This window comes from Drosophila hydei, unplaced genomic scaffold, assembly GCF_003285905.1.
Source record: "Drosophila hydei strain 15085-1641.00,03,60 unplaced genomic scaffold, DhydRS2 tig00008122-arrow-pilon, whole genome shotgun sequence".
Taxonomy (NCBI): domain Eukaryota; kingdom Metazoa; phylum Arthropoda; class Insecta; order Diptera; family Drosophilidae; genus Drosophila; species Drosophila hydei.
This window is the reverse complement of record NW_022045833.1, coordinates 4,056,445-4,067,798: the sequence shown is the minus strand read 5'-3', so window position 1 is coordinate 4,067,798 and position 11,354 is coordinate 4,056,445. Positions and strand designations below refer to the sequence as shown.

Here is an 11,354-nt window from a genome sequence, read left to right as displayed (position 1 = left end):
AAAACAAACAAAATTTTAATATTTTGCAAAAAAGAAAAATCAAACAGTTGCGCAACTGTTAACGGGTTTTTGCGTATTCCTTCTCATTTACTTTGGCTAACCAGTCGAAAGGTTAAAAGTTCAAAAATTGGGTCATACGTCTATCAAGTTCACTTATTCATATGGCCTTAGGTGTGTTTTAATTAAAATCGCTTGTGCTGGTCCTGTGCTTGCCCTTGATTTATGGTTTTATTGTTAGAACTTTTTAATTTTTGTTTTTGGCCACGTTTTAGTGTGACGCCTGAGGTCATGTATTTTGGACCCAAAATGCGGGCACACATTTGTTTAACCCAGTTCCGATGAGTATTATTCTGTTTATATATATTATATATTGGTAATATGGTAAGTTGATGAGGTTATAAAGGCAACTATAAGGACGACAGCTCAATCGTGTACAGTTAGTCTATTCAACCAGCTGCAAGCTGGATGTTTAAAATATATATATTCTCGTCAGGCGTGAACGACTAGCAGATACCCGGAATCTTATGATTGGATATTGCGGAATATATATATATATATATATATATATATAATATATTTGAAATGGGCAGGCTCTAGCTATTGTGGCTTACGAGAACTCTGTGTTGAAACGAATGAACAGACTTGGACATAGCTAGACATAACTAGATCCACTGAGCTTGTCGTTCTAATCAAGAATATATGTACTTGAGGGCGTCTGTCACGCCTTATGCTTTTTATATACATAATCACAAAAACATACTCTAAATTCTAAATTACCCTTTAAAAAGAGTTCAGGCTATATCTATATCTTAACTTGGCTGAATAAAAAATCAATTTGAATAGAATTCAAGCAGCAAAAATTGAATTTTTAAATATAGGTACTTAGTTGTTTATAATTTTAAGAATTGAATTTTTGAATTGAATTTTATTTTAAATTTTATTTAAGACCTCTACATTTTTATTTAGATCAAAAAAACTCTAGGCTCTTAACTCAAAAGCCTTGTCAACTCAGTTAAGGCTAATTATTAATGCAATTAACTGACACAATCTAGCAAATTTAGTTAACATTTTGAAGGTCTTCAATTTGCTATAGCACAACATTTCATCCTTTCACTTACCCCAACAATTCTGTAAAATTTGCAGCTGAAATCTAGGCAACAACTGCTCGCAGAAAAATTGGCCCAACGCAAATATAATTTAAAGCATTTTCTGCGCCTTTGAAGCAGAAATTTTTCAAAAATAAATAATTAAAATTCATTTTTGGTTTTGCGGGCTTTGCGCCCTTTGCACTTTTTTTGCGTGCCTTAAATTTTGTTGCTGTTTATTTAATTTGTTTACTTTGATTGTGTTTCTTCATTAACATTTCGCATGGTTGTTTGTGTTGTGAAATACATTTACATAGGTTTAATATTAAATACAGATATATATATCTCGTTAGACTTGACTTGATGCGAATAAAAAACGCAAAGTGCTAGGGAAAAAAACACACAAGGTACAGTTCACATTGCGGTCATGGCTACATGTTCATTATTATATTATTATTATTTTTATTATAATTCTATTTTATTTAAATAAACAATTTCATTTGATTTACACATTAAGAGTTTGGAATAAACTTTTTTGGTTGCTTTAATACTTGCTGTAATAACATTGAATGCCTCAGTCAGTATTATATATATATATATAGATACATATATATTATATATTTTATTTTGGGAATAAATATTTAATCTCTACGTAAAACACATTCAAAATTTTATTTGATTATTATAAGTGTGTTAATTATTTTCATATATATTTATATTTGTTTAAAACAACGAGAGTGATATGCATTTGTTAAACATTTGATATGTATTTTTCTTCATATTTTAGAGTTTGAATTTTTTTTTTGTCTTTTAATATATATTCTTTAAACGTTGCCTTTAGGTTGTCGCCAGTAAAATATATATATTTTTAAATAACTTTCCGTCTTTCGCCTGCTGCTCAGTTGCGACGCTGCTGAAAAATGCTAGTCATATGCTGTTGAGAGAGAGAGAGAGAGTTTAGAGAGTTGATATATATCAATATATATGTGTATTTATAGGGTATTGTAGAGGTTTACTTGTGCGCTTACCTCTTGGCCCACATCAACGCAGTCGAAGGCATCGCGAAAGTAGCCGCAGCTCAGCTTTGATGCTCCACGATGATGCAAACGTTGGTGCTGGCAGCACATGCCGCTAAATGCAGCAAGTATGAGATCATAAATTATTTATCAGAAGATACCCTGTACGTATGCCTTATATAAGTTACTTTTTAGGTCAGTGAGTTCCGCACAGGGACGTTTGCTTTTGACAGTATAACAATTTGAGAGAGAGGGAGAGAGGAGATAGGGGCTAGCGAAAGAAAGACAGAAATCCCAGAGAGACAACAAAAATAATTTTGGAGACATGTTTATAAATAGACTTTAATGGACAAGGCTAAAGACAGAAACCAAAGACAAACTGACAAACAGATTGACAAGCAGTTTGTCAAACTAAGAGGCCATATTTAGGTGCAAATTTGTGACAAATCTGAGCTGTTAGCACTTACTTGACCACTTGACAATCGCTGGTGCTGCTGCAATCGCTGCCCAGCGGCTGCTTGGGTCGCACATGGAAAACATCCGTCAAGAGTGGCGCCTCCGTTTCGCAGCGCCAGATGCCCTCCTGGGGGACCAGCATGCAGGCGCTGCCCGGTTGACAGTCGGCATGCCGCTGGCACAGATCACGCTGTCGTCCGAACACATAAACGCATTTGCCCTCTGCCAACAGATTTGCAATTAGATAGGGGTTTCGAGCGGACACCCGCAACAGCCCACAACTTACCGCCATATGTGTGCACGCAGACCCCAGTGGGGCAGCAATCGTCGTTTAGCAGGCAGGCGCGATTTGCGCAGGGCGTATCCTCAATCAGTGGCTCCACAATGCCATAGACCTCCGCCTGTGGCTGGCGCAGTGGCGCAGACAGTGGCTGCAATTAGAGAAACATTTGCGTCGCACCATGGGGCGTATGCGTGTTTTATTACCTATTGACTGCGCGCGTGCCATATTTCAATACATATTTTATGGCTCGCTGCAGAAGGCTGATTAACTGTCTGCTATAATTTGCTCAGCACAATTTGATTATAATTCTGCTGTGCGACGCAACGCGTTTGAACTTTGCACTTTAAACAAAGCCACATAACTGCCGCATGTCGCATGCCACATGTCAACATGCCGCATAGCGGTAGCTGGTGGCAGCTTTAATTAATTAACAACCGCTGCAAGTCGTTTCAATTTATGTGGCGCACATGCTGCCGTTGCATTTGGCAGCTGCTCGCTGCACGCTGCTCGCTGCTTGCTTCGTTTTTTGTGTGGGCGCGCACACGCTGCGTATGAGTGATGCAGCTGGTTTTTGCGGTTTTATACGCTTTTGACTGTTCGTGCCTGGCTTATTAGCTCACTCTTCAATTTGTATAATCATTTTATAAGCCAATTGCATATTGAATATCAAAATCTTTGAATTATAATTGGACTTTGTGCAAACGTTCGATTGATTATCAATAATTGGATTGACATTTATTTGCCAAGTGAAGTGAAAAAAATGAATTTGGATTGTCTTAATATCAAATTATAAATTCGTATATAATATACTCTTAATACTCTTAAAATATGTATGCAGAATTTCAATGTATTTAAACCGCTTTTAGCACAGTTAATATTTCCTCTAGCCATACTTAAGTTTTTCTCATTAACCGAAAGCCTTTACTCAATTTACTAAATTGACAAAACTAGCTACGTGTTTCTCGCAGTTTTGCTTCACTGTGCGTGGGCGTTAACTGCGCCTTGCTCATTTTAATTAGCCAGTCGCCGTTGGGACTACCGTTCTATATTGCCTATAAAACTTTGTGCTCACCTGTTGTTCCGCTTGCTTCTGCTGCTGTTGCTGTTGTTTTTGCTGCTGCTGCTGCTGCTGCTGCTGTTGTTCCATGGCAAATAGCTGGGCATAGTCGTTATTGTAGCCCGCATTGTTCAGATTGCTGGCAAACATATCAAAGTTGGCGCCCACATCGACTGGCGGCGGTGCTGCATTGCGATGCAGCAAGTTGCGTGAATTGCGTTCAAAGAGTGATGAACGCTGCCAGGCTTTGCTCGACATGGAGCTTGCATTGGCGCCCAGCTGCAGGGCCAGCAGGCCGAGCAGCAGTAGCTGCATCGGTATGCGTCTCATGTTGCACGCAGCTCTCTCGCTCTCTCTGTCTCTCTCTCTGGCTTGCTCGCTCGCGCTCACTAGTACCACATTGCCAGAGGCTGTAAAGGCTGTGTGAAAATGTTAGAAGCCAAAACCAAATTGCGGCCTTAATTAAAATACAACTAAACGAGATTTGGCTAACAGGCACTTGCCAACTGTTTTTGCCGGAATTAAAGCGCTTGGCCCATGGCAAGAGCAGAGAAAAAACCAGCCTCAGGCCGTATCCTGACCCAGCTCATTAAAATGTGTGGGGTGTGTGTGTGTGTGTGCCAGTGTGTGTGTGTGCGGGCCTGCTTTTAGTGTTATTACCGGCACTGACTTAATTTATGCGTCTCATACTCACTTAGCGCTTTTTATTGCGCCGGATGGCAGTTAGACATTCATATATATATGCATACATATATATATGTATATATATATATATATATATATATATATATATTTATAGACATACATCTACATTTAGACATTCTCATATGAAGATATATGTGCTGTGGAAATGTTTGCTCACTATTCATAGGCGTTGAGCTTTTTAGCTTTAGCTGTTTTGTTGTTTTATTTATAGAAAATATAATAAATCAGGTAATTGGATAGAAAGGCGTATGTAATATATATATATAATATATATATATAAATATATACACCTATACATGTATACATATATTTATATATATATATTTACTTATATAGACATCTACATAATTAAGTAGCGCACGTTCTTAGCTAAGGGTTAATTAGTCGTTGCTGTTATTAATGTTGCTTATCGGTAAGAAAAAGGTTAGTTAAGGTCGAAGATGAAGCTGTTTATGCCATATACCCTCTACATTACATTTGCATGATAAGTGCTTTGATTTTGGAGATACCCTGCAGCTGCTGTGTTGGCTTTAAATGTGCAGCTTTTTGCAGGCAAACTTAAAGAAAAGATGAAGACAATTTTCTTAAAAATGTTTCACATTTCATTAAAAAACTTTCAAAGAACTTGTACAGCTCGAGGACATAAAAAAAGAAGCATAAATCAGAAAAATGTTCAGCGGCCTTCTATGTGTCTCTAAGTTAACTAGTTTTTCTGACTAAGAAGTTAGGCTGCACTAGATTGGCAATGCACGACTAACAGATGCCCTGGATCCCAAGATGATCAATTAGATTTTTGCTATTTTAGAGTGAATTGAGGAGATAAATTCCGAAATGTAAATATTCGTTAGCTATGAAGGGTTTGATGTGCCTGAAGCAACTTATGATTATTATGTTTTATTATGAATTACATGAAAAAGGTAAAGTTATTGATGACTTTAATAAAATGTACACTCTTCGTTATCTACGGGATGATTTATGCGTTAAAGGTGCTTCTCAGCTCTCTAGAAATAGCTCTTACAAAACATGCTTCAAGATTGAAGTATTCATAAATACATAAAGGCAGATAGAGGCACAGCAAGACAGTGAGAAACAAGCTTGAGCGTATTATGTTCTTAGCTCGCTCAGTCTATATATTTATATATTTCTCTGTCTGTCTATCTGTATGTAAGAGTGCTTCAATCATAAAACTTGTGTTATGAGAGCTAGGGACCAGAGAAGTATATTTTATTTAGCCTAAAACTAGTTGTGTCTCTGTCTCTTTCTCTCTCTTTCTCTATCTCACTGAGCTTAGTTTTGCTGTCGCCTCTCATGAAGCATATATACGCTTAATAGGTGCAACAAATACTGCTATCTGTTTCGAGGCTTACCCAGTTTGCCTGTTACATATTTTTTTTAACAAAGCCCTCACACAGTACTTACATAATTTCTACTGAAATAATTAGCATAGCTTTATTTATGTGTTTATATTATATATTCCATATATAACAGCTGCAGTCAAATCTCATAATTTTAGCTTAAGCAACATTATTTGTTCAAGATATCAGGTAAATTACAAGGGCTTTATTTTGCCTTTAAGCTCTGCAGTTAATAAGTTAACAAATAATAAAAGTTATTTTGCAACAAGGACATATTTCTTTGGATGTTTTAAAAATTAAGATAAATTATTATTGCCATTTCAATTACCAATTTGCACCTCAATTTAAGATGAACTTTCTACTCTGTGAACACACACCCCATCTCACACACACACACACCTTTAGCTCTAACAACTAGCTAACGAAATTAGTTTAGTTTTGCTGCATAAAATAAAAGCGTTGCATACTTCTTGGGGAGCAGATGTTTCCAGCTGCATGCAACTATGAAATATATCTTTCCATGGCGTGTGCTCTCATGCATGTTGCATTAAAATGGTTCCCCAGACACTCGCTTAGGCAAATTATTATGGCTGTGTGCACTTGCCTTCCTTTCCGCTTGTCTGTCAGCATTGGGGGGGCTGCGGGTGTGGCTGGCAGAGTCTTAGTTACTCTAAATATAGCGACGTCAGGTACGCCATGAGCTGCCCACGACATAAGTCAAATATATTTAACATCGGGTTGGCTACACATGTTGACCCGGGTAACGCCTCAAATCCATTTTATTAATGGAGCTGTCCCAAAGACCCGAAGAAAGCCAAAAGAAACAAACCTTTTATATTTCGAGCTAATTACCTTTCTTTTTTTTAACCTGTTTGCTTTCGCCCTCAACAAATATTTTTGGCGCTCGTTAGAAAAGTTTTGACTAAAAACTTTTTGGCAGCTTCAAAATTGTAATTCACAGAAGCACAGGATGGCTCAGAGAGGGAGAGAGAGAGAGAGAGAGAGACACAGAGATGCTGTGCTCATTAAAATGCAATTTTTTGTTAAATATTTCATAATTTAATCTGTGTGAAATTGTATTTGAAGTTATTTGGCTATTAGGGTAGACTGTCCTTTGATTACGAAATTGGCGTAGAAAAGTAATTTTGAATGCTTCAGCTCGAGAAATTTCATATTTATGAGCGACTTAAATGTGATTAAATGGAGAGAGCCAAAAAGTTTTTGAGTAAATCTGTGTGAGAGGTTCAGAATAGCTATTCATATCAATTTATTGATTTTCCATTTGCTCAAAGTTGTGTGAGCCAAAAAATAAAAAAATAAAAAACTAAAAAACTAAATCCTTAAATGCTGCATGAATAAACTCGATTAAGTTATGACAAATTGGGAAAAAGAACTGACACTATATTATATTATATTGTTAGTTATTGCCCCATCTATTCTCTTATTCTTATGTTCACTTTGCCTTATATAATTAATTATAATTATAATTAATTTTTTCTTTCTTTTGTACCAATTTTTTTAAGTTTCCACTAACACGTATAATTGTCAGTAAGTTACATTATTGTCACTATATATGGCTATATTTTGTTTTTTTTTTTTTGTAATTATTATATAATTTGTTTGTATTTAACCAATATGAGTTTTAGTTTTAATTAAATAAAAAAAGCAAGATTAAACAAGGGTTCAATAATTAAATCAATAAAAAATAAATAAATAAATACCCAAACAAATAAATACATAATAAAATAAATAATTATAAAAATATATAAATCAGTAAATAAATAAACTTGTTAAATAAATACATAATAAATACATAAAACATATTAAATATATAAATAAAAATAGATAAAACATAATTAATAAATAACTAAATAATTAACATAAAGAATAAATCAGTTAAGATTAAAAATTATAACATTATTTTGAATAAAACAATTTTACAAACATATTAAGAAGTCACCTCATTATCGCTTAATTTAAATCTAGATCTAGTTCTGCAGTATATATTTATAAAAATATTTTAGATGCTTAAATAAGTATTCACAATGAACTTCTTTGAAACTAAAACAAATTTCAATTTGAATCTCAGTTTTCAAGATTATTTTAAACAAATCTATGAAATTTTTCGCTTTATTAACTTTTTATTCACAAAATCTTAATATTAAATAAAAGTTTTCTATTTAAACAGACTTGATTATAAAGCAGAAAATATTTGTGGACTTAGTTTAAGATTTCCTCACAACTTTTCAAATATTTGATCATAAGACAAATCGAGTTAATCTTTTTTCATTCAAAACGTAGTGAAAGTTTTACTATTGGTCACTGTTTGCAAATGTCCAAGAGTTTTGATAACTAAGACGTGCATTTCCTATTTACTTACAGCCAAGAGTTTGTCAGGAAATGCCAACTTTTGACAGCCAGTTGACAACAACTTATTTTATTTGACAACAAAAAGAAAAAGGCAGAGAGGAAGATATTTGCTGTCAACGGAACAAGCCATAAAAGCCAAAGTGAAGCGGACAATTTTGATGATTTACTTAACGCAACAAAAATAAACGGCAAATGCTCATTAAGGCCTAAGAAAGGTGTTTGTTGTGCGTGTTTGTGGGCGTGACACGTCTGCACATGTCGTCAAGAAATATGCTGTCAACTTGATTATTGTTAGGCGAGTTTAGACAAAGTTGAAAAGTTAATTATGTCAGCGCATTAATAACACACAGCTGCACACACGCCCACACACACACACACACATATGTATATATTTATATACTTTCATAAATTGTAACTGTTTATGCAGCTTATAATTGCAACTTGCCACAATTTATCGCACTTCTCACTTCAACTTCAAATTGCAAACACAACAAACACACCCACATCCACAGCCACACACACTCACTCACTTAACTTACTAGCTAAATGTACCTGCTGCCTGTGTGTCCTTTCAGCGACTGTCGGCCAACACCTGTCGGCTGCCTGCTACAAGGCGCAAGAAAGCTTTTTTCCGCAAGCTTTTTCGCTAGCGCTGCGAACATTTTTATGAATTAAAAGCGCGAGGCAAGCTTTCGCTGTGTGTATGTGTGTGAGGCCTATGGAATCAATGAAAGGCTACAATCATTTATGTACCTAGCCTTTATGCCTCGTCCCAATGACGTCACAGCCAGCGGTTGAAGCATGTCCTTTGACTGCCTGAAGCTTGTTGCCTGCCCAAATATTTGATAAGCCTGCCAAATATTGTTGTCAACTGACAAGAAATCGCTGCGGGCTGCCATTTTGACTATGTTGAAATACGGCTTAAGTAAAATTTATAATACTCTAAAAAAAAGTTGAGCTTGCCTCGAAAGCGGAAATTTGATTACAGAGGAAACTTTTGCTGCGTTTGGTGTCGGTTGATAAAGGAAATTCTATTACATATTTCCTCTTTATGTGTGTTTACTGTACCTTTTCTTATTATTCTTATTATTACTTGGCTTCAGCTTTCTTTATTACTCTCGTTTCATAAATTCAAATATAGTTAAATCTCAATTAATGACTTTATGTAGAGCATTGGCAATGCGCTCTTAAACGAAGAAATCAAATAGAATCTGTAAGCAAGGGAAATTGTTTTCTTATAACCAAATAATTACTTTGTAATTAGAGTAACCATAGAATTACTTTATTAGACTTGAAAATTAAATGCCTCAACCATCAGCTAAGCAGCAGAAACTAAGCTAAAGAGACTGCTCAGTAACTGTTCGAGTATGAAGCCATTTCTGCTCATTGACCTAAAATCACATGCTAAAGAAAACGTATTGAAGTTGAAGATAATATCATATGATATATGAGCAAACACTGAAGGCAATGGCAGAAGAAGTAAAGCAGTCAAAATTGGCGAGAGTCTTAAATAGTTAATAACTTAAATTTCTTTCAGGCAACTAATGTACTTTATAGTCTTATATTATAGTATTATATTAAGAGGGGACTGTAAAGAATGTCACATAAAGGAGATTCTTCTAAAAAAGTCAAAAATTTTTAAATGATAAATAAACGATAATTCAAGGAGATCTTAACAGAGCTCATTTCTCAAAACCTGGCACAAACCTGATAAATAAACGATAATTCAAAGAGATCTTAACAGAGCTCACTTCTCATAACCTGGCACATGTCGCATAAAAAAAAATATATATAATTTATAATCAGCCTTTTTAGTCAAGAAACTCTAGCAGCAAGAGCTCTACACAGCTGTCAGCTTTATACCAAAATCTTTAGCTAACTAGACATTCTTAAATACCCAACTAGTTCATTAGCTTATTGTTATTTATACACAAATAAAGTGTCCTGCAGGCAGCTGTGTGGATGCTTTGACAAACCGTTCAAGCGTGATTACAATTTTTATTTATATTTTTATTTTTATACGCCGAAACCATTTGATATTTACCTTGAAAACAACATAAAAAGCCCAAAAATAAGTTGAAATTCCGATCGATTAGGGCGAAAAAGCTTTTAAGCATTATGCACATGACGTATACGCAACGTTGTACAGTTCCATGTACGATGTTTGGCCTTGCTCTTGGCCTTATCCTGTTAACCTTCGGCTGCAGCTCATTGGCAATGACAGCCTTGTGCCACAGAGAGTTGCCGGCGCGCAGAGTAGATTGCACAAAGCACTCGTTGCAACACGGAAGGCAACTCGCTGCCTGCCGCTCGGCATATGCTCTGTGCAACGCTGCCAATTGCAGTTGCAAATGCTTATCTTCCACCGGAAATTGCTTCGACTAGCTGTTGCTTAAAGCGTCAGAGCTAGCTGTATCCTGCACCTTCGCATCTCACCTTTGCACTTTGATTGCGCTCGCTTTTGATTTGATTTTATCATTATTTTTTTTTTTTTTTGTGAAATCCAATTTTACTTAACATGATTTGATTCTCAGCGGAATATAGTTGCTGTTATTTATTTATTTTTGCGATGCTGCTGTTGCTTCAAATGGACTTGCCGTGTTTCCGTGTGGCATCGGGAATTATTGCAGCTGGGTCAACCAGTTTCTTAGCTGGGGTTTCATTACACTATGAAATTGATTGCAGCCATGGGAAACTAATGGGTAATGATGGAATTGAACATGAATTAACTATGATATTGAGTAGAGACTAAATAAAATGAAGAGCTAGAGAAGAAGCGTACTTTATATATGTGACGCCAGGGATCCTGAATATCTCTAAGTAGAAGAGTAATTTCGAGTAAGTTATTTATATAAAATATAGGTATAGTGTATATAAATTTAAATTTAAATCTTAATTCTCATTTCCCACATAATAAAAATAAATATTTTGGACATAATATTTTGGACATACTAAATTACACTCGTTTATTTCGTCATATTTGTTTATGGATTTCGCTTTGTTCGTTTTTGTACGCTTAAGATGCTA

General features: G+C 35.3%; 1 protein-coding gene across 3 annotated transcripts; it reads right to left on the bottom strand.

Annotated features, from left to right (window-relative positions):
• Positions 1-1,872: 1,872 nt before the first annotated feature.
• LOC111597699 lies at positions 1,873-8,894 on the bottom strand. Of its 3 annotated transcripts, none has more exons than XM_023312534.2 (6): positions 8,880-8,894; positions 3,913-4,316; positions 2,844-2,988; positions 2,569-2,779; positions 2,114-2,216; positions 1,873-2,019 (listed from the first exon to the last, which is right to left on the bottom strand). In XM_023312534.2, the coding sequence occupies exons 2-6, from the start codon at positions 4,225-4,227 to the stop codon at positions 1,984-1,986; spliced, it is 810 nt and encodes a 269-aa protein (XP_023168302.2). In that variant the 5' UTR covers positions 4,228-4,316; positions 8,880-8,894; the 3' UTR covers positions 1,873-1,983. The 3 variants fall into 3 exon arrangements, with proteins under 3 accessions (XP_023168302.2, XP_023168304.2, XP_023168303.2); XM_023312536.2 differs by having other exon boundaries at positions 3,913-4,307; positions 8,880-8,893; XM_023312535.2 differs by having other exon boundaries at positions 8,867-8,891.
• Between the last annotated feature and the right edge of the window lie 2,460 nt (positions 8,895-11,354).

Bases quoted from the DNA above. Each gene is read 5' to 3' on its own strand.
- LOC111597699 (XM_023312534.2), bottom strand. From the start codon at position 4,227: ATGAGACGCATACCGATGCAGCTACTGCTGCTCGGCCTGCTGGCCCTG. The intron at 2,780-2,843 runs GTAAGTTGTGGG...ATCTGTTGGCAG, and splicing joins CTGCGTGCACACATATGGCG to AGGGCAAATGCGTTTATGTG. The intron at 2,217-2,568 runs GTAAGTGCTAAC...TGCTGCATTTAG, and splicing joins AGCGATTGTCAAGTGGTCAA to CGGCATGTGCTGCCAGCACC.